General features: G+C 50.6%; 1 protein-coding gene across 3 annotated transcripts in view; it reads right to left on the reverse strand.

Moving 5' to 3' along the window:
- The window catches only part of COBL (cordon-bleu WH2 repeat protein), a 260429-nt gene that overhangs the window by 146166 nt on the left and 90779 nt on the right, over positions 1–23484 (reverse strand). For all 3 annotated transcript variants that reach the window (XM_049641276.1, XM_049641277.1, XM_049641275.1), the window contains exon 2: positions 11442–11642. In XM_049641276.1, the coding sequence (XP_049497233.1) occupies positions 11442–11642 (201 nt within the window). The remainder of the gene's footprint in view (positions 1–11441; positions 11643–23484) is intronic.

Consider the following 23484-nt stretch of genomic DNA (forward strand, 5'->3'; position numbering starts at 1 on the left):
GGGCTCGTTGCTGTCGGTGCGGAGCTCGCTTTAGATCCTGTCTCCCTCTCTCTCTGCCTCTCTCTCTCTAAAAAAAAAAAAAAAAAAAAAAAAAACTGGGGGGAGGAGAAGGCAGCAAAGCAAAACAAAACACTGTTAAGAGCATGATCATAAAACTCAACACCAGACGCCTGGCCATCACATGTGCTTAAATTTTACGAGGAACACAGAGGCCAATTACAAAGTCAACCTGTTCCAGCACACTGGACACTATCCTTTCCCAGTGGCAAGAGCCCAAGCCAAGACAGAGGGGCTCCCACAGGGATGTAAGGAGGTTTTGGGGTGACAGGAACTCAGGCTTTGATAGCTGTCTTGCTCTCCTTCGGGACATCTGTATCGGTGACCCCCAGAGGGACGCGGCTGATGAGGACTGAACCTGAGCTTCACTTAAGCAGCTGGACGTGCACCGGTACAAACACAAGGACTTGGATTCGAAAGCATGACCTGATCTTACAACATCTCCTGCAGGGTCTGCCGCTCGGTGTGACCCTTCCCCAGGCTCATTTAAAACACGACCTGGGGCGCCTGGGTGGCTCAGTCGGTTAAGCATCCGACTTCGGCTCAGGTCATGATCTCACGGTCCGTGAGTTCGAGCCCCGCGTCGGGCTCTGTGCTGACAGCTCGGAGCCTGGAGCCTGTTTCAGATTCTGTGTCTCCCTCTCTCTGACCCTCCCCCATTCATGCTCTGTCTCTCTCTGTCTCAAAAATAAATAAATGTTTTAAAAAATAAATAAAAAATAAAAATAAAACACAACCTGATTTACTACTGCCCTGCTATACGCCTTTCAGGTTCACGTCCATGTAAAATGAGGCACGTGGGGGTGGGTGGCCTTTCTGCCCCACCGGTTAATCTGCCATCAGCTGCCATTTAAAATGCCAAACTCCCAAGAGTAAGCCAGTTCTTCCAAGGCTCCTCTGATGCTCCTGGAAAAAGTCACCCAGAAAGAGAGGAAAGCCAAAGCACAATGGCAGTGCCCAGTGATAGGCAGAGACACCTCCTGGTCCCCGTGGGCTTCTGTTACAGATTCACCTGTGGAGAGCTGACAGCTTCTCCAATGGGGTATCAGTGTGTGCCCTCCTGGGGTTGTAGCAAGTCCCTATGCCACTGGGCCACAGGAAGGAACCTTCCAGAGAATGGAGAAGGTTGCCTGCTTGGAACCTTCTGGAGACTGGAAAAGGTTGCCTGCTTAGAACCTTCTGGAGACTGGAAGAGGTTATCTGTTAAGAAACTTCTGGAGACAGGAAGAGGTTGCCTGCTTACTCATACACATTCTCCTCACATCCTGAGCCTGACCCCTCCATACCTCCCCTGCTACCTGCCCTTGGATGCAGCAACACCTGACCCTGATGTGCAGCTTTGCACACACCAGCCGTGTGAGGGGAGCTTCCCCGGGATGCTGTCCCAGCACCGCCACTCACCAGTTCTCAGACCCACCCCCCATGCCTCAGTTTCCTCACCAGTGAGGGCATTAATGACAGCATCCACCTGTTAGAGACTTAAGTCAATGAACATTTGTAAGGCACTGAGCACAGTGTCGGGAATTTGTAAATGTGATGTGTTTGCAAAATACATGAGTTGACTCATTCCTGTTTTTTCTGCTTTGGGATTCTGTGCAGTGAGATGCTGTACCCGGCTCAGAGCAGACATCCCGTCTGTATGTGGCTGAGCTCCGTCCTGCTCTCAGCAAACGCCAAGATTCCAAGTGGCATCCTTGAGACACTGCACCGTGAAGTTTCCCCAATCTTACAATGAAGCAAACTAAGGCAATCAGACAGGCTCACAATGTCAAACGAAGAGTCAGGTGTATTAAGAAAGCTGTCTAGACCATCAGTGCTAAGCACCCAAAGCACACCCTGCATTAACACTGCTGGGGACAACTGTGTCCTCCCCAAATTCATGTTGAATCCCTAACCCCCAACATATTTGGAGACGGGGCCTCTAAGGATGGGATTATGGTTACAGGAGGCCACAGCGTGGCACTAATCCGGTAGGATTAGTGTCCTTATAAGAAGGGGCACCAGAGAGCTGGCTCTGTGTATCCACAAAGAAGAGGTCATGAGCACAGAGCTATGGCAGCTGCCTATGACCCAGGATGATGCCTCAGAAGGAAATCTACCCGCCTGTACCGTGACCTTGACTTCCAGACGCCAGAGCTCCGAGAAGCCATGTGTGTTGTTGAAGACCCCAGTGTCTAGTATTTTAAGGCAGTCTGAACTAAGACTAACACGAACACCCTTTGCAGGGTCTCTCTCTCTCTCTCTCTCTCTGATCCCAAGTACTAGAGGACTGATCACCCCAAACCACATTACTAGGGGTGCAGGGGTCGCGTGGCAGATGCTAGGGGTGCAGGGGTCACGCGGCGGACCTCCAGGGTTTCCTCTCCCAACTGCTCCTCAATATTGATTTTCCCTCCGGCCTCTTTAATCTGTTCCCCAAATGTCTCTTAACTGCTCCTAACGTAGGAATGATATTTACTTCCTGGTATTTGTGGCGATCTCTGTTTTTAAGTTTAAAAAGGATATACAATTTTTCCCCACATCTTTCTTTTAAAAAACACAATTACAAGGGCGTCTGGGTGGCGCAGTCGGTTAAGTGCCCGACTTCGGCTCAGGTCATGGTCTCACGGTTTGTGGTTTGAGCCCCATATTGGGCTCTGTGCTGACAGCTCGGAGCCTGGAGCCTGGAGCCTGCTTCGGTTTCTGTGTCTTTCTCTCCCCACCCCCACCCCGCCCCTCTCCCCAACTTGTGCACATGCTCCCTCTCTCTCTTTAAAAAAAAAAAAAAATTGATAAGGAAAAGCCAGTCCTCTTTCACATGGTTCTTTTACAAATCCTGGCAGGGTGATGGTCAGCCTGTGCCCACAGTCTTGCCAGATGCAGAGCACTCAGGACCAGAGAAAAGGAGAGGGCTCTTGGGGACCATGGGGCTGGGAAGTCAGAGAGGCCACGTCATCCTACTCTCGTCAAGCTGGGCCAGGCAACGAGTCGAGGTAATGAGTCGCCCCTCTCTGGGATGCACTCCTGTCTACACCGCAAGGCCTGCCCCTCTCTGGGACACACTCCTGTCTACACTGCAAGGCCTGCCCCTCTCTGGGACACACTCCTGTCTACACCGCAAAGCCTTCCCTTCTCTGGGACGCACTCCTGTCTACACCGTAAGGCCTGCCCCCTCTGGGACGCACTCTCGTCTACACCGCAAAGCCTGCCCCTCTCTGGGATGCACTCCTGTCTACACCGCAAAGCCTGTCCCTCTCTGGGACGCACTCTCGTCTATATCGCAAAGCTTGCCCCTCTCTGGGATGCACTCTCATCTACACTGCAAAGCCTGCCTGTGGTCAGGCTGCTGAGGGTCATTCCTGAGCTGCATACACTAACCTTAATTCCTGCCTTCTTCCTGCCATCCAGCCAGTGAGACCCTGGGCTCCCTCTCGGGGACTGCGCACTTCTCCAGGTCGTTCTCACACAGCCAGTGGCATGTGTTGCAGCCGGGGTTCTTGAAGTTTAACATATAATCTGAAATTTGGGGTGTATTGAAGGTCAGATTGCTGGGCTCCACTCAGAGTTTCTGATTCACCAGGACTGGTCTGGGAATTTGTATTTCTTTTCTTTTATTTATTTACTCAGTTTTTTAGTTTATTTATATTCTGAAAGACAGAGAGAGCAGGGGTGGGGCAGAGAAAGAGAGAGAGAGAATCCACACTGTCAGCACTGAGCCCAATGTGGGGCTTGAACTCACGAACCATGAGATCGTCGAACCTGAAACTGGTCAAACGCAGCCTAGTTTCTTACTGGCCTTTCGTAAGAGGCCAGTAGGAGCCCCAAGTCTTGAGTAAGGCAAGATGTAGCTACAAGGGAGCCCGTCCAGATGGCAGCTCCATGTGGCATCAGAGGGGCAGGGCATGGCAAGGCGTGCGCGGGGCCAGCCAAGAGGCGGTCCCGACAGACGAGGTCGGGTACAAAGGAACACACAGGCAGGACACACGAAGGGACAATGAAGGGGCAGGAGACTGAAGAAGCCCACAGCCAGAGAAGCTCGTGGGTCAGAGACAGGGCTCTACGTTCAAGGCTAGGGTCACCGACTAGGGTCTGGTCCCAGGCCTGTCAAGTGAGGCTGGAGGGAACGAGACAGCAGCAAAATGACCAGGGGAACCTTCACCTCACGTACAAGTCTGAAACCAAGTCATCAGGATGACGGCACCAGAGTCCCCAAATCTTGCTGGCCACACCCTCACAGAACCCAAATGCCTCGTGGGGCCAGGCAGCCACCACAGCCCGCAAGTGGTCTTAGTACGTGACCCTGGGGACAGATGGGGTTAAGCCAACTGGACGGACGTGCCCTCTCTAAGGCTTTTCAAACTGTTTGCAAAACCATGCTGGTCGGAACACCTTGACCTAGAGAGAAACGTGCAGAGGCTGGAGAGCCTAAGTTTTCTGGCCACGGGCTGTTACCTGGGGAGGTGTGGACAGGTGATATCAACATGGGTGCAGGCTGGTTAAGCTCTCCCCACGTAACTTGTGCTCTCTCGGAACTTGGACCTCATCACCCTTGACCTCTATCTTGGAGGACATCTTCCTGCAAGTCTGGAGCCTCCTGCGTCCAGGTCATAACACAAGCAGGCTTTTGCTTCTTACGTGGCAGGTGAGCCAATGCGCCCCCTGGGGGGAGCTGATTCACAGCCTATTACGTGTAAATTTTTTTTTTTTTTTTTTTTTTTTTTTTAGAGAGAGAGCATGAGTGGAGTCAGGGAGGAGAGGGAGAGAGAGAAAATCCCAAGCGGTTTCTACACTCAGTGTCGAGTCTGATGCAGGGCCCGATTCCATGACCCTGGGATCATGACCTGAGCCCAAATCAAGAGTCAGACACTCAACTGACTGAGCCACCCAGGTGCCTCTGCCCAATTACCTTGAAAGTTATATTAGTGTTTATTTTATTACTTTTTAATATTTCTATAGTTTTGAGAGAGAGAGAGAGACAGAGTGTGAGCAGGGGAGGGGCAAAGAGAGAGAGGGAGGGAGACACAGAATCTGAAGCAGGCTCCAGGCTCTGAGCTGTCAGCACAGAGCCCGATGTGGGGCTCGAACTCATGAACTGTGAGATCACGACCTGAGCCAAACTCAGACGCCTAACTGAATGAGTCACACAGGTGCCCCTCTTATTTTGATTAAAAAAAAATGTTTTTAAGGTTTGTTTAATTTTGAGAGAGACAGAGAGCGAGCAGGGGAGGGGGAGAGAAAGAGGGAGACACAGAATCCGAAGCAGGTTCCAGGCTCTGAGCCGTCAGCACAGAGCCCGATGCGGGGCTCAAACTCACGAACCGTGAGATCATGACCTGAGCTGAAGTCGGACGCTCAACCGACTGAGCTACCCAGGTGCCCTTATACACTCTTTAAAAATTTTTGTTTCTGTTTGAGACAGAGAGAGACAGAGCATGAGCAGAGGAGGGGCAGAGAGAGAGGGAGGCACAGAATCCGAAGCAGGCTCTGGGCTCCGAGCTGTCAGCACAGAGCCCGACATGGGGCTCGAACTCACGAACCGTGAGATCATGACCTGAGCCAAAATCGGACGCTTAACCGACTGAGCTACCCAGGCGCCTGTTAGTGTTTATTTTATACATGCGTGTGAAATTTGCATGTTTTAACATTTTTAGAAATGCTTATTTATTTTTGAGAGAGAGTATGAGCCGGGGAGGGGCAGAGAGAAGATTGGAAGCGAAGCGAGCTCTGTGCTGACAGCAGAGCCTGGTGCGGGGCTGGAACTCACAAACTGTGAGATCACGAGCTGAGCCGAGGTCTGACCCTAACTGATTGGCCCCCCCAGGCATTGCAGCCCAGTTATCTTTCAAGTTATGTTAGTGTTTATCTTAAATGTGCACGTGAAATCTGCACGCTGCTTTTAACAGAAGACTAGTGCTCCCTATACTTGAGGAAAATGAATGCTCTGATGTGCCCGTTTTCTCACAACTTGCTTGGCACTGGAACAGAGCTTTGTGTCCCCAGAGGCATTCGTAATCTTGTTTGATGGGGACCCGGGGTGCTCAGGAGACTCGGCCCCACACGGCTGCCTCACGTCCGGGCCCTTGGATCTCCCTGTCTCTTGCACAAACGGGTCATTTTGCAAGTGAGTTTTATTTCCTTCTGCTTGCTGGGATGTCCTCCTCCTCGTGCTCCAGAAAAGTTAGGTGTTAGGGGGATGCCTGGGTGGCCCAGTCGGTGAAGCATCGTACTTTGGCTCAGGTCGTGATCTCACGGTTTGTGGGTTCGAGCCCTGCATCAGGCTCTGTGCTGGCAGCTCGGAGCCTGGAGCCTGTTTCGGATTCTGTGTCTCCCTCTTTCCCTCTCTCTTTCAAAAGTAAATAAATAAACGTTACAAAAAATTAAAAAAGAAAAAAAGAAAGATGGTCCCGCAAGGTCATCGACGACAGACTTTGGGGGAGGAGGATGTGTCCGGCAGGCTTCCTGACTGTAAGGAGCGTCCCACTTTGGGGGGACGTAGACAAGAGGGGAGATCATGCGTGGAGGGGGGCGGTGGGGGCAGGGAAATTTCTGTGCTTTCCTCTCAATTCGAGGGAACTACAGCTGTTCTAGAAAAATTAAAAGTGTTCTAAAAGAAGATATTGCCCAAACAGAAATGTCAATCGACTAAACCAATTTGTTAGCCAGCTATTTAGGGAGCTGCCTTCTTGTGGCTGCCTCCCCAGCACCAGAACTGGACTTTCTCACCTCACCTCCTCACCTTGCTGAGCAGCAGAGAACAAGCTTCCTTTGGCCCCCAGAGCCCCGGGCTCCTCGGGAGAGGCTTCCCCAACACATCGGGGGGCAAGGGGTGAAGGCACCCCAGAGCTTATGGCGGCTCACAGCCTCCCTCCCCTTTACCTTGGAACAGGTATGCTCTCTCCAGAAGGAACGAGAAACCCAATGCCTGTGCTATGAGAGCCTGTGCCGTTCCAGAAGCTCTGGGGCCCGAAAACCCCTGAACAATTTTAAGTGCGTCTGTGGGAAAGGGGGTCCAACGGCCTCTGCTGGAAGAATCGCAGGAATGAATTCCGAGGGAGATTTCCTGTGTTTCCGTAGAGGGAACATCGGGCTTTTCCTGCCCTGGGGCCTCCTGGGTTTATGTGCCAACATGGACCTGATTTCCCACGTCGAAAGACACAGCCCCAATATTCTAGAGGCTGGCACAGCTTATGAGGCTCTCTTTCGGCTAAGGTCTTTTCAAAGGTCTTTTCGTTAAGTGTGCCCCAGCAAAAGCGATGGAACTGAATTGGTGGCCTCGTTTACCACCCACATGCCGTGCTGGTAACACCATTCCTAAACACAGACCGCAGCATTTCTCTTAGGAATGGCCCAGAAAGAACAGGGGCGCCCGGGCAGCTCAGTCGGTTGAGCGTCCGACTCTTGATTTGGGTTCAGATCATGTTCTCATGGTTCGTGAGACTAAGCCCTGTGTCAGGCTTTGCACTGAGCATGCTTGGAATTCTCTCTCTCTCTTTCTGCTCCTTCCCAAGTTGTGTGTGTCTGTGTGTGTGTGTGTATGTGTGTGTGTGTGTGTTCTCTCTCTCAAAATTAAATAAACTTAAAAAAACAAAAAAGAACGGCCCAGAACAAGAATTCTTATGTCATAATTTCTATAAGAACAGACTGAGTCTTTCATTTAAGTTTCTAAATCCAAAGGAAGCTTTAAAAAAAAAAAAAAAGAACAAACATCAGTCATACACAGAACGCCATCAGCAGACTGCAATAAACTAATGTTCTCTCTAGGAGAATCTTTCCTAACAGGAGAAAGCATGCTTAAGGGGCTGGTTACAAATTACAAACTGCTTGCTTGTCCCATGAACTATGGGACATGTTCTCTAGAAAAACCGGAGAGAGAAACCACATCGATTAGTAATTAGTAGATCTATTTGAGGCAAGGGTCAGGAATTGGGACTTCAACCCGCTCGGGTATTATTAAAGAGTGTGACATATAAAACCAGTTCCCCAAGCAAGCACCTGCTGTATCAGCAAGGGTCACGATGCCAAGGACCCAGTTACGAAAGCCCACAGGCTGCAGCTCTGACTCACTTAATCCCGCAGGAAGCCTGGGAGAAAGGGTTATACTTCACTGTTGGGAAAGAGGAAAGTGTTTTCATATCCCTCGTTAAAGCTGCCCGTATTCTCCTGGCTACAAACTACCCAGTGGTAGTTTCTACTTTGTAAGGAAAAGAAATTTTTTTAAGGATAAAATTGGAAGAACGTGTTCAGTTTGGAAATGGTGTTTGGGGGCGCCCGGGTGGCTCAGTCGGTTAAGCATCTGATGACTGGTTTCGGCTCAGGTCTCGATCTCATGGTTTGTGAGATGGAGCCCCGCGTCGGGCTCTGCGTTGAAGGTGCGGAGCCTGCGTGGGAGCTTGGGACTCTCTCTCTCCCTCTCTCTGCCCCTCCCCTGCTTGCACTTGTGTGTGTGTTCTCTCTCTCTCTCTCAAAATAAATAAAAAAATAAATAAACCAAAAAAAGAAAATGGGGACGCCTGGGTGGCTCAGTTGGTTAAGCATCCAACTGCAGCTCAGGTCATGATCTCACGGTTCGTGAGTTCAAGCCCCGTGTCCGGCTCTGTGCTGACAGCTCCCAGCCTGGAGTCTGCTTCCAGTTCTGTCTCCATGTCTCTCTCTCTCTGCTCCTCTCTCCCTCTCTCTCCCTCTCAAAAATAAATAAACATTAAAAAAAATTAAAAAAATATATATGTAAAGAAAGAAAATGACTTTCAAAATAATATTTGTACTTGTCAGGCAGGCATTCTGTCTCTCTGCGTGCATTCGCACATATGAGAGTATTGCGACGGGACTCAGAGGCCACTTTCCTAAAAAATACGGAAGCAGATTGACAGTGGCAGTGGTTTCACGGGGGGTACACTTAGCTACAGGCCCATCGGGTAGGTCACAGTCAATATTCACAGTTTTTATATCTTAATCCTACTTTAGTAAAATGGTATGTTTCAGCGTAACTAAAAACTGGGTTGAGAATACAAGGACGGCAAGTAAACCGTCATACGTTCGCTGATAGAACGTCACACACCTATTCCTTTGTAAACCTAGAATAATGTGGCATGTGCCTCAAGCGAAAGTTCCTCGGGAGAAATGTACTGAGCACACGGACCGCTCTGTAAAACAAAGAAACCGGAAACTCCTGTCACTGGAAGCCCCTGTCGCATGAAGCCCGGTTGCTGGGTTCCCCCTGGGGGGCGAGCGCCACGCCGGGCGTGTGGGCGGGTGGTACCACCCTGGGAAACAGGCTGACATCACCTAGCATGGGAGAAGATGCCGTGTCCCACGACTCAACAGCTCCCCTCCCAGCCATACACCGAGGCTGCTTCCGGTCCCTGCTTGCACACCTCACGAAGCAATTTTTAAGGTGTACGTAGCCCTGTGTACATCGAGTTGCCACCTAGAATTTTCAGTATAAACAGCTGCAAAGCATAAAATTTCAGGGAGAATCTAAATAGTGACATTTAAAATTTTTTTTTCATTTTACGTTTATTTATTTTCGAGAGACAGAGAGAGGCAGAGCATGAGCAGGGGAGGGGCAGAGAGAGAAGGAGACACAGAATCCAGAGCAGGCTCTAGGCTCCGAGCTGTCCGCGCAGAGTCCGACGTGGGGCTTGAACCCATGAACCGTGAGTTCACGATGTGAGCCGAAGTCAGACATGCAACTGGCTGAGCCACCCAGGCGCCCCCTAAATACTGACATTTTAAAATACAAGTGCGCCTGGGTGGCTCAGTTGATTAAGCATCTGACTCTTGATTTAGGTTCAGGTCATGATCTTGTGACTCATGGGATCCAGCCCCACGTTGGGCTCTTCACTGACAGTGTGGAGCCTGCTTGGGATTCTCTCTCTCTCTCTCTCTCTCTCTCTCTCTCTCTCTCCCCCACCCCCGCCCCTTACCCACCTGCTCACTCACATGCTCTCTCTCTCTCTCTCTCTCAAAATAAATAAACTTAAAAAAAAAAAGTGTTCCATTGCTGTCTTCAATGCTTTGCCAAGAATAAAAGCCACCCACAGTGACGTGATTTCCACACTATCCATTTTAAAAAGTATATCTGAGCACTGAAGGATTGAAATATGTTCAATCACTTCTTGTTCTCCTTGTTTTCCAAGAAACAGGACTTCTATTCACTCCTGCCTCAGAATTAGACAAATCTATCTTTATGCTTCAAAGTCTCTATACTTGATTACTGTATCACTCTATTGTAAAAACTGTATGAACACTGAGATTTAACGTCTGTGTTCCTGTGACTTTGTTAAAATAGAGTTATCAGTGACATCAATAGTAGCTCAAAATTGGGGCGCCTGGGGGGCTCAGTGGGTTGAGCTTCCGACTTTGGCTCAGCTGATGATCTCACGGTCAGTGAGTTCTAGCCCCACGTCGGGCTCTGTGCTGACAGCTCGGAGCCTGGAGCCTGCTTCGGATTCTGTGTCTCCCTCTCTCTCTGCCCCACCCTGCTCACGCTCTGTCTCAGAAATAAACATTTAAAAAGATAGTAGCACAAAATTGATCAATGTAATGATATATTTTGGAAAAAAATCAGAAATTCTATCAGTATTGAAAATCTTAATCCTATGATTGCAGGAAGCTTTGTCAATGTCTCCCTTTTGCCTTCTGTGGCTGACGTGGGAAGAAGGGCATGTAACCCTGACCTCAGGCACATTCCTGGGCGGATCAGATCTCACAAAGGATTCAGGTGGGCATCTCGGGGCTGAAAACCGTTCGCCTTAAATTTAAAATCCATGGGGCGCCTGGGTGGCTCAGTCGGTTAAGCGTCCGACTTCGGCTCAGGTCATGATCTCGCGGTTTGTGAGTTTGAGACCCACGTCGGGCTCTGTGCTGACAGCTCAGGGCCTGGAGCCTGCTTCCGGTTCTGTGTCTGCCCCTCCCCCACTCATGTTCTGTCTCTCTTTGTCTCTCCAGGGTGAATAAACGTTAAAATTTTTTTTTAAACTTAAGATCCAGGGTTGGGTTTTAGCCATCAGTCTAAAGTTGCTCTGGAAGTTGCGTTTGGAAATTTGATCCGTGTATTTATACTTCCGGGGGCCAGACCGTCAGTGGTCACTCGGAGGGCCTCTCAGCCTGTATAACCTCAGCGCCCGGGATGCGGACTCCAGGTGCTGCTGGGCCCCCTCCCCTGAGCTTACCCTCTCCCAGGACTGAGCTGCGCAGCCCTTGCTCTCGAAGGAGGACGGGGGGGGGGGGGCATGCGGTCATTCCACACTGTCACCCAGGCCCAGATTTGTACCCCAGGGGCCCCAGATCCTGCCCGGCAAGGGAGCGAGCACAGTCTCTCAGGATCCACTCTTCGGTTCTCCTTGGACCCGAGGCTGGATGGCAGTGACCCCCGCCCCTCCGCCCCGAGGCGCCAGGGCCCTTACCTGCCGCTGACCACGCTCTTCTTCTCCAGCCCGCTGGGCAGAACCACGGTGACGGCCACCAAGCTGTTCTCCAGGCTCTCCATGTGCAGCAGGCTCTGTGGAGGGCCGGGCGACACGTCTCGGCGAAGTGTCTGTCCACCGTGCGCGTTCGGGGTGGCCGGCTTCCCAGGCGGAGGAGGGGCGCGACCCTTCGTCTTCCTCCTGAAGCAGGGGCGGCACAGAAAGAGGGGGTGAGGGGGCAGCTCCCGACTTCGGAGTTCATACAATCACCCGTGAGGATGCTTCCTCCTGACAAATCATTCTTTTTTTTTTGCTTTATTTTCCCTAAACGTGTATTTATTTATTCTGACATAGAGAGTGCGAGTGAGAAGACGGGCAGAGAGAGGGAGGGAGACAGTCCCAAGGGAACTCTGAGCTGTCAGTGCTCGAACTCACCAACCGTGAGATCACGACCTGAGCCGAGCTCAAGAGTCGGACGCTTAACCTGATGAGCCCCCTGGATGCCCCACCCGACAAATCATTCTTACAAGTTTTTCTCGGTCCTCAGAAAAGCCTGCTTGTGTAGACATTTATTTATACATAAGGACCTTACTTTACAGAGGCTATAAGTATTTTGTAATCGTCTTCCCAGCATCAGGACCCACGCTAATAACAGCCTTGGGCAGGTCACCTCATTCAGTCTTCAGGATATTTGGCAGCTGAGAAAACTGGGGGTCTAAGAGATCTGTAGCTCCCCTGAAGGCCCCTGGTTATCGGGGTGTCAGAATAGGGATGGAAAGCAGACATCCTGACCCCAGGGGCCACTCCTGCCCATCTTATCCCCCCCACCCCAAGTCCTGCCAATCCACTGAAAGGTAACAGGTCTAAAGTCTCCTTCAGAACAATCTTTTTTATTTTTTATTATTTTTTAATCTTTATTTATTTTTGAGAGAGAGAGACAGAGACAGTATGTGAGCAGGGGAGGAACAGAGAGAGAGGGAGATGCAGAGAAAGGACGATTGAGGGAGGGGCAGAGAGAGGGGGAGAGGGAGAATTTTAAGCAGGCTCTGCTCTGTCAGTGCAGGGCTGGACACGGGCTCAGACCCACGACCTATGAGATCATGACCTGAGCCAAAGTCAAAGACTTCACTTAAGTGACTGAGCCACCCAGGAGCCCCCGTGCTGGTACTAGTTAAATATACTTTAAAAGTATATAATTTGATATGCCACAGTGTTTGATAAGGATTTTTTTTTAAAAACAATTATTATCAGTTATGGAAAATCCCATTTTTAAGAGTTACCCATTGTAGCAACGGGTCATAAGCAGTCCAGAAAGAGGCACCCACCGAAGAATGGGTGACGGGTAGCATAGGGTTTGGCTCTTTTCACTGCTATGCATTTCCTAATTTTGTGTATTGCTTGTAAAACAAAAGAGGCCGCTTAAAATTGGGGAGAAAATAGCAAATGGGATTCAGAAAAGGCCACAAACTACTGCCATTCATGTCACTGGTTAACACAAGGATTAAGAGTGACATTCAAGGCTTACCCTCTATTGTGAAACGTAGACACGAATTTATTTCCTTTTTTTCTCGTTAAAAACCTTACATCTGGGGCACCTGGGGGGCTCTGTGGGTTAAGCACCCACTTCTTGATCTTGGCCCAGGTCATGATCTCATGGTTTGTGGGTTCAAGCCCTGTGTTGGGCTCTGTGCTGGCGGCTCGGAGCCTGGAGCGTGTTTCCAATTCTGTGTCTCCCTCTCTCTCTGCCCCTCCCCTGCTCACGCTCTATGTCTGTCTCTCTCAAAAATAAAGAGCCATTAAAAAAGAATTAACAAAAAAGAATCTCTCCAAGCAGCCGCCCCAGCTCTCATCACTGACCTCAGTATAAAGGCCATGTCCCCGACCACCTAGCCTCTACCAGGCCATCTTGCTGCCTCCTGGGGTTCCCTCCACCTGCCAGGAACCCAGCACCCACTGCGAGGCGTGCATTTTCTCACCCCTTTCTCCGCACCCCGATCACAACCCCGTGCAAGAGCTGCAACCCCGCAGGCTGCAAGGACACCCCGGGATGCATTTTGTCCAGCTCGGTGTTACATGTGTGCATGCATCTGCCTGGGCACACACACGGACCTCAGCCAACAGTGAAAAACCTGGAACATTTCACACTAACAAAATGGATGTCTGGCTCTTTCTGAGAAAATAATAATAGATCCAAAAAGGCTCTGAACTGCTTCACAGCAAACACCGTCAGTGTGCTTCCATTTGGGCTCCAGGACTCAATGCCAGACTCCAGGCCATCACATACCTGTCCCCTGCAGGGCCGTAGCTACCGGTGCCACCGGGAAGTCAGGGCTCTCCCCGGACCCTCAATCCCGAATCTCCCTTCCCCTTCCCCCACTTGGCTGGCAACGGGTCTCATGTTCCCTGCCCCTGGAAAACCCACAAGCGTGCACCCTGTCTGTGCCTCACCATACACCCTGTCCCGTATGCTTTGATCTCTTGAAGACACAGCGAAAAACCACATCTGAGATGCCTCTGTGGGCTCTGGGCTTAAGGACACAGGCTGAGACCAGGGGACTCCTCCTGGCTATGCTGAAGAAGCACTTGGGAAGTTTTCCAAGGGCCCAAGTCCCCACCATGGGCCAATCAAATCTGAATTACCTAAGAGCCGGGGTTATGTTAATGGATGACATTTTTTTTAAGTAAGTTTATTTATTTTGAGAGAGACAGAGAGCAAGCAGGGGCAGAGAGAGAGAGAGAAAGAGGGATGGGGAGAGAGAGAACCCCAAACAGGCTCTGCACCATCAGCATGGAGCCTGACATGGGGCTTGAACCCAGGAACTGTGAGATCATGACCCGAGTGGAAACCAAGAGTCAGGCGCTTATTAACCCACTGAGAGTCACCCAGGCGCTCCAGACGGCAACGTTTCTTTTGAACAGAGGCTCCTGAACGTCAGAATGGCACGTGGCTCTAGTTGCAATTTCCGTATCACTTGACGAAGGCAACCGACAGATTATGACGCTATGTGCCGATAAAGCTGTGACTTCGTGTTTTGATTTCACAGAATAATATCTGCGCATTTTGAGGGGCGCACACGAGAAATTTCCACACCAGACACGATGCCTGATGGGTAGATGGAGTCACGGCCCACTTCAGAAGCTGTGTGTGTCCGTGAGCGCACAGACCTCAGGCCGAGAAAGCCGCTCGATGCCAGCCTTAGGCCCTGCACACATACAGCCGCCCTCATTGCCATTCATCTGCCCAGGTAGCAATCTCGCTGCCTCATCATTTCATGTCTCTGGAAGACTGCAGATGCTTTACTGAGGCTGTTTAGAGTCTCAACAGGGTCCTCGTATCTTTAGGTATTTACAAACACTTATTGATGATATTGATGATGACGATGTTGACAAGGGTGAAAACTATATAGAGTTTCAGCCTACAAGGGACAGAGCACACTTGGAAGATCTTGAGGCAGGGATGATATTGAGGAAATCTGGCAAGACTGTAATACTGGGCGTCCACCTACGGAGAAAGCTTGAGCGGCTGGTCCAGAGAAAGGCCAGAATTTGGAGACGGGAGAGAAGGGGAGGAAGGGAGGGGAAATGTCCCTGGTAGGTGGAGGGGAAGAAAAATAAACCTGTAACGCACATCATAGGAGGAGACATGAAAACAGCATCGCGGGTTGAGTACATTGCCCTACGGGCCACCAGAGTGCTGTGGTTTTCCCAAACCCGCTTTATCTCATTGGATCCTCATCGTCTATGGGAACAGAGATTTGCTGCTTTCGTTTTGCTGGTTGGGGAAGAGTGTTCAGGTGGTTCCAAATACCAGTGTCCCGCAAATAGTTGGGGATTATCTTTGTCAAGGTCACTGAGAAAGGGGAGGGAATCTGTTTTGTCCAGAGAGAGGCTCAGCGGCTGCAGGAAATAGGGTCTGGTTGGGAAGTGAGCCAAGGAGCTAACTAATCCGTAGCCGGTGGAGATCCTTGATGATCTTCAAGAACAAGTATGGGAACAGCTGCGGGGAGCCGCATGGGGGGGAGCCCCGATAGAGACGGCCAGACCAGCAAGCAGAAACATCTCAGTTCTGGGGACATACTGAATGAGGGGTGAGGTACCTCGTGGGGAGGGTGCATGGACAGAGCGACCGCAGGAGGAAGACGGAGGGGAGGGGCCCTCGAGAGGAGGGGGACTCCACGGTGTCTGCAGTTCCCGGCCTCTGACTCTTGTACAAGGGCTCAAAGCAGGTTATCGGAGAACAAGCTCTGGGAGGTGATGACCAGATGGCTTTCTATGACCTGGGTCTGAGATGACAGTGACATTTCCAAGTGAAGGCAAGTGCAGGCAGGGGAGAGGAGCCCCCACGTAGACTGAGGACACCCACTCTCCGAAAGCTACGGCGGTCCTTGCTCAGAACCACAAAGAGCCGCAGTCCCGGCCTCCAAGAAGCCCTCCAGTGGGTTCCTGAGCACCTGCAGTGGGGAGGGTGGCGGCGGGGCAGGTGTGCAGAGGCACTGTGGTCACGACTCGGCCTGACCCTCGCCTCCTCCTAGTCTCTGCTGGCCAGTGGGTCTCAGTCTCAGATGTCATCCTGTGTGTCCATCAGGATCTGAGCCACTGCGCCTGGATCTCTTCTCTCTGGACCTCAGTTCTGTTGGGGACACCGGGAGGGACACTGGCGGCTGGGCCGTAGGACACATCCAGGTCTAGTATACTAAATCATGGAAAAATACGAACCCCAAACTACCACTATTGTACTGTATTATTATTTTTTTAAGTTTATTCATTTATTTTGAGAGAGAGAGAGAGAGCAAGCAGGGCAGGGGCAGAGAGAGAGCAAGAGAGAATTCCAAGCAGGACTGCAGAGCCCAATGTGGGACTCAAACCCACGAACCATGAGATTATGACCTAAGCTGAAATCAAGAGTTGGACACTTAACTGACTGAGCCAACCAGGTGCCCCAGATTCTATTCTATTCTATTCTATTCTATTCTATTCTATTCTATTCTATTCTATCCTATCCTATCCTATCCTATCCTAGGATGGCCACTATCCAAAAAAAAGGAAAGAAAATAGTCAACATCAGCAAAAATGTGGACAAAGAGGAACCCTCGTGCACTGTTAGTGGGAATGCAACCTGGTGCAGCCACTTTGGAAAACAGTATGAAAGTCCTCAAAAAGTTAAAAACAGAACCACCATAATTCCTCTCTGGGTCTGGGAATACCTTGGTGTGGGTTTGGTTCCAGAGCACCACAACAGAGCAAACATCACAATAAAGCCAGTCAAGTGAACTGCCTGGCTTCCCAGTGCATATAAAAGTTACGTTTACACTACACTGTGGTCTCTATGTGTGCAAACAGCATTCTGCCTAAAAGTGCATGCCTTACTTTAAAAATACGTTATTGCTAAAAAATGCTAACCACCATCTGAGCTTTCAGGCATCATCTTTTTTGCTGGTGGAGGGTCCTGCCTTGACATTGACGGCTGCTCAATGATGAGGGTGGAGTGGTGGCTGCTAAAGGGTGGGGTGGCTGTGATCATTTTTTAACATAAGACAATGAACTTTGCTACATCAGTTGACTCTTGTTTTCACGAACAATTCCTCTGTAGCATGTGATGCTATTTGATAGCATTTTACCCACAGGGTAACTTCTTTCCAAATTGATATCCATTGTCTCAAATGCTGCTGCTGTTCTATCAGCTATGTTTCTGGAATGTTCTAAATCCTGTGTTGTCATTCTGACAGTCTTCACAGCATCTTCACCAGCAGTGGATTCCATCTCAAGAAACCGCTTTCTTTGCTCTTCTATGTTCTCATGTTGCATCATGAGATGCAAGAATTCAGTCCCATCTTCGGGCTCCTCTTCTGGTTCCAGTTCTCTTACTGTTTCTGCCACATCTGCACTGGCTTCCTCCCCTGAAGTCTGGAACCCCTCAAAGTCATCCAGGGGGTTGGAATCAACTTCTTCCACACTCCTGTTCATGTTGATATTCTGGCCTCTTTCCATGAATCACACATGTTCCTAATGGCACCTAGAATAGTGAATCTTCTCCAGAAGGTTATCAGTTGGCTTTGCCCAGATGCATCAGAGGAATCACTATCTGTGGCAGCTATAGCCTTATGAAATATATTTCTTAAGTAAGAAGACTTAAAAATCTGAACTTGCTGCTTGATCCATGGTAGGTAAAATGGATGTTGTGCTAGCAGGCATGAAAACAAGATTGATCTCATTTCCATCTTCATCAGAGCTTGTGGGTGACCAGATGTATTATCCATAAGCAGTAATATTTTGAAAGGCATCTTTTTTTTTGGCAGTAGGTCTCAATAGCGGGGTTAAAATATCCAGCAAACCATGTTATAAACACAAGTGCCACCATCCGGGCTTTCTTGTTCCATCTAAGGAGCACAGGCAGAGTACATTTAGCACAGTTCTTAAGGGCCATAGGATTTTCAGAACGATCAAGGAGTATTGGCTTTGACTTCAAGTTACCAGCTGTAATAGCCCCTTTCCAGAGGGTCAGGCTGTCCTTTGAAGGCAGGCGCTGACTTCTCTCTAGCTGTGAAGTCCTGGATGGCATCTACTTCCAATAGAAGGCTGTTTTGTCTACACTGACAATCTGTCTAGTGGAGTCCCCTTCATTAATGATCTTCACCAGACCTTCTGGATGACAGGCTGCTGTGCCTCCCCTTGTACTTCTATGTTACAGACTCTACTTCTTTCCTTACACCTCATGAACCAACCTCTGTTAGCTTCAGACTTCTCTTCTGCAGCTTCCTTGCCTCTCAGCCTTCAGAGAACTGGAGAGAGTTAGGGCCTTGCTCTGGATTGGGCTTTGGCTTAAGGGAGTGTTGAGGCTGGTTTGATCTTCTATCCAGACCTTCAAAAGTTCTTCCAGATCAGCAATAAGGCTGTTTTGCTTTCTTGTCATTCATGTGGTTCACTGGAGTAGCACTTTTCATTTCCTTCAAGCATTGTTCTTTTGCACTCACAACTTGGCTGTTTGTTCAAGAGGGCTAGTTTTTCACCTGTCTCAGACTTTGACACTCCTTCTTCACTCAGCCTAATCATTTTAGCTTCTGATGAAAATTGAGAGGCATGTGGCTCTTCCTGTTGCTTCAGCATGTAGAAGCCATTGTAGGGCTATCAACTGGCCTCATTTCAACATCGTTGTGTCTTAGGGAATAGGGAGGTCTGAGGAGAGGGAGAAAGGCCGGAATGGTGGTCTGTGGAGCTGACGAACACACATGACATTCATCCATTAAGGTCACCATCTTTTCTCACCTGGGTGTGGTTTGTTACACCCCAGAACAATGACAAGAGGGACATCGACCTGATGTTACTGATCCCAGGTCAACCTAACAAATATACACTAAAACCTTGGTTTGCAAGCATAATTCGTTCTGGAAACATGCTTGTCATCCAAAGCACTTGTAAAAGCAAATTTCAAGAACCATTGGCTCGGTTGTGATCGTGTGACGTTTGGCATCACGTTCGACTTGTACTGTAAGACATGGCTCGTTTATGAAGTTAAAATTTATCAGAAACGTTTACTCGTCTTGTGGAACACTCGCAGGACAAGTGACTAGCAACCCAAGGTTCTACTGTAATGAGAAAATCTGAAATATTGCGAGAATTACCACAATGTGACACAGAGACCTGAAGTCAGCAAACGCTGTTGGAAAAATGCCGCCAACAGACTCTCTTGTTTCCGGGTCGCCACGAACCTAAGATTTATAAAGGATGTGGTATCTGTGAAGCCTGACAGAGTAAAGCACAGTAAAACAACGGATACCTGCATGTACCCAAAAAAGCAGAGACTTGAAAAGACACACCCAGGTTCCCAGCAGCATTATTCACAGTCCCCCAAAGGTGGAAGCAATCGAAGCGTCCATGACCGGATGAATTAATAAAAAGTGGTAAACACACATTCTGGAATATTATCCAGCCTTAAGAAGGAAACGAATTCTGAAGCACACTACAACGTGGATAACTGAGTGAATAAAGCCGGTGACAGGAACACAAATACGGCAGGAGTTGCCCAAACTCGAGGTTCCTACGGTGGGTCAGGCTCAGAGAGACAGACAACAGAAGGCAGGATGCCAGGGGCTGGGGGCTGGATGGGGAGTTTCCGGTGAGCAGAGTCTCAGTTTTGCAAGAAGAGCAGTTCGGGAGACTGGCTGCGCCATGACGTGACGGTGCTTAAACGCCACCCACCACACCCTTAAAGGCGGTTGGCGTAGTCCATTTCATGGTGTGTGTGTTTTATCACAATGCAACCTCAGTGATTTCACCCTAAGGAGATTCGCTGTTCGGTCTGGTAATTTTATCAGTTCCGACGCGTCAGTCAGTCTTCCTGTTGGGGCTCTCGTGTGCCCCTCATCGGGCTCCTTCCTGGGGACCCTTCAGCTCCCACCTGTAGCTCCCCAACACTTGATGGGGTTTCTTTGGCCAGCACGCTGGCAGGACGAGAAGGCAGATGCTGAACCTGACGAAGGAAGAGGGAGGCTGGGGGTTGCTTAGAGTAGAGGGGGTGGGTAAGGCTGGACTCCCTCCCCCCAGGAAAGGGATCCCTTGAAGAGCAGGGCTAGAGGGTGGGCAGGCTGTTGGATTAGGCTTCACTGTGCACGAGTGGCTGGTGACAAGGTCTCTGTTGCCTCCCCTTGAACCCTCCTCCACCCAGGGAGCACCCACGATACCTGGGGCTGGGCTGGTCTTTTTTTTTTTTTTTGAGGACGTAAGTGCATGCCAGTCTGACAGCAGAAGCTGCCCAGGTGGACAGAGCCCCCCCCCCCCGACCCCAAACTCCCCTGAAAGTGTGCACTGTCTCCACCTGACCCACGATCACGGCACCATCTAGCTGGAAAGGGCCGCTGCCGTTCGCACGGACCCGAACATCTTCACTCGCCCTCAAAAGCCATTGCTCCTTTCTGGAAGGTCCGTGCAGGTGCCATGCAGTCTGGGCTACTCAGCACCAGGGAGCACGTGGGCAGTTAGGAGGGCAGGTGACCCGGCTGGCACAAGGAAGCCGCCACAGCCACGGGGAGGCGGGGCGGCTCCCACGAACCTCAGGGAATGAGTCACTGAACAAACAGCCCCCCTCCCTCCCCTCCCTCCAGGTGAAAGTCTGGGTGCGCCCCAGCAGAAACCATAAAACGAAATAATACATCTAAAAACACCTCTGGCATTTCCAACGAAGATCATCGATCGGAACGCCCCTCGGTTTTAGCACACGCCCATCCCGGAGCAAGGAGATCTGCTCCCTGAAAGTCAGGCCCTGCAGGACGCCGCGGGCTGCCCGTCTGGCACAGCCGGGGCCCAGCGAGTGCAAATTCCAGGGCGGGAGTCCAGGCAGCTGAGTTAAACCCTAACCGCACAGGCGCACAGCCAGCCTGGAGGAGCCCTGGCCGGGCAGGGCCTGCGGACTGAAAGGGGAAAACCCCCACCGCTCCCCACTCCGATTCCCCGGAGCAGAGTCCAAAGGGCACCTCTGCCGGCTGTTTCTTCTAGGCCTCAAGCACTTTCCCAGTGTCTCAGACCGGTGGACACTGAGGCCGGTGGTCATGCTGATGCCGGCTCACCCCGGCACGCCTGTGCGACTTGTGCCCGTGACCAGGCCGGGGGCCCAGGTGGGAAGCAGGCTGAACGGTATCTGCCTAAAGGGAATTTCAGAGACGAGTCCGGCACACCGTTACTGGCCTCCCGCAGGCTAAATGGGTCTGTTTGCGCCATGGGCCAAAGGGGGGTGCCATTCTCTGCCCAGGATTCTTCCAAAGCAGGAAGTTTGCCTCCTCGTAAAAGATTCTGAACGTTAGAACCCAGCTGCCTTGGTTCTCAGGGTCACCTGGCTGCCAGTGTCACCCTGGTCCCCCCTGCCAGAGGCTGGACAAGCCTCGCCTCTTCCCCACTGGAGGGAGAAGTCTGCAGGCGGGTGGAGCCTTCGGGAGAGTCCCAGGCCGTGACTCATCCGTCCCGGCCTCGCCCCAGACCTCCCGAATCTGACTCCACATCTGTCACACTCTGGCTGATTCCTGGGGCATGTGGGTGGTGCAGCCAGTGGAGCGTCTGACTCTTGGTTTCAGCTCAGGTCATGATCTGACGGTTCATGAGTTCGAGTCACGCATCGGGCTCTGGGCTGGTGGCATGGAGCCGCCTGGGATTCTCTCTTTCCTTCTCTCTGCCTCTCCCCAGCTTTTGCACTCTCTCTCTCAACATAAATAAAATAAACTTAAAAAAGAAAGAAAGGGAATCAGAAGTAACAGAGGAGTTTGATAGTGATGCCATGGAACATTATTTTACACACTTATGGAACTGTCCCGCAAGCAGGAGCCATGTGTCTCTAAGACCATCATCTCCCAAGCAAACAGGTCAGTCTGCTCCGGTCCTAGAACCAGCAAGCCTGGTAACAGTTCTACATGGCCCTCCACGAGCTCATGGTCTCCAAGAGCAGACCGATATTAAACAGGCGATAGCACAGGTAAATACAGAGAGAACGAACACAGGCAGTGCCACTCCACGTAGGCTGAGTCCAGGAAGTGACTTGTGAGCTGTGATATGAAAAGTCGGGCAGAGGTGGCAAGGACGGGGTGGGCACGAGGCTGTTCTCAGCAAGGACGGTCATTCAGACGGCACGGAGGCGGGGAAGGACTGGGGATGTGCAGGGAAGGACTTGGGATGTCATACAAATTACAGGAAGGGTGCCGTGAAGGAGGGCAAGGACCTAAGCGTGGACTGGACTACGGAAGGCCTTGTTCATTTCCTAGGAACTGCACTGAACAAACAGTGCCTGCTCTCAGGGAGCATGCGCGTGCACACACACACACATGCACACGCTCATACTAACAGCTCTGGAAGGCACGTTCACGAGCCAGGGCAACTCAAGGCAGCTGACTGCCTTGAGATCCAAAGGAGAGACGCACGGTTGCAGAAGCAACAACAAAGGATCGGGCAGAAAGCTCTACGTGAGCAGGACTAGAGGAAAGGAAACGAGAATGTGTTCTAGAACAGCGTGTGCTCTGACGGGCAAAGACATCACGGGTTTGGTGTCAGAAGCTAGAGAGACAGCAGCCTGGCCGAGAGTGCCAGCCCTCCTGATGGAACCCTCCAGAAGGTGAAGTGTCCAGGCAGGTGCCAGCCCAGGAAGAGAGGCACTCGGGCAGCTGTAGCCCGTGCCCACCTGGCAGCCTCAAGTGGATTCTTGGGGTCGACACTGCATTTCCATTTTGCCCGGAGGTCTTGGTGGGCCAAGCTGGCAGAGACGAGGACGCGGGCTCCAAACGGAGCGGATGCGTGGCAGCGGGCAGGATGGGGACCTGTGCTTTCCCCGTAGCCTCCCCACCCACTCGGCTGGGACTCCGGTCAGTATGCTGTTAGGATGAGACAGACCCAGTTAAGCGTCTCCAGAGTGCTCCGCCCCGCGTTCTAGCAGAAACCACGGAACTTCATGACTCTGACGGTGCTGGGTTCAGACCTGCCCACTTGTGCACACCGCAGGCTGGGAAGTGGTAGCTGCACACGCATTGATGTGCCCACGGAAGGCGCTAAACACTCACGAGGTGTGGGCACAGGGGGGGACCTGCAAACACGCCAGGCTCTCTGGCCGCGAGGCCTGAATGAGTCACGGGCTTTGTGAGCTTGGGTTTCCTTGAGGACTGAACAAGGTAACAGGTGTCACACGACTGGCTCAGGACCTGGTAAGGAAGGAGCAGGTGCTCAGAACGGGTCCCCTGTCTCGACAGTCTCTCCTGTGCCCGAAGAGGGTAGCTGACCCTCGGGGCAATGTGAAACAGACTTAGTACAGGGCTAAGTTCATTTATAGCAAAAAGATGTGCCTCAGTGGCGTGGAAATTCTGTGAAGTTAAAATGTGAGTGGGCCTGTTTATTTTTTTAAAACCGGTTTCAAAAAGAATTATAGAATTTTTAATTTATATTAAATTTATTTTTTATTTATGTTTATATTAAATTTATTTCACATAAAATAAATTTTTATTTATATATTTATAATAATATAAAGCTATACATATAAATATTTATATATTATTTATAAAAATATTCTATATCATTT

This window comes from Panthera uncia, chromosome A2, assembly GCF_023721935.1.
Source record: "Panthera uncia isolate 11264 chromosome A2, Puncia_PCG_1.0, whole genome shotgun sequence".
Lineage (NCBI taxonomy): Eukaryota > Metazoa > Chordata > Mammalia > Carnivora > Felidae > Panthera > Panthera uncia.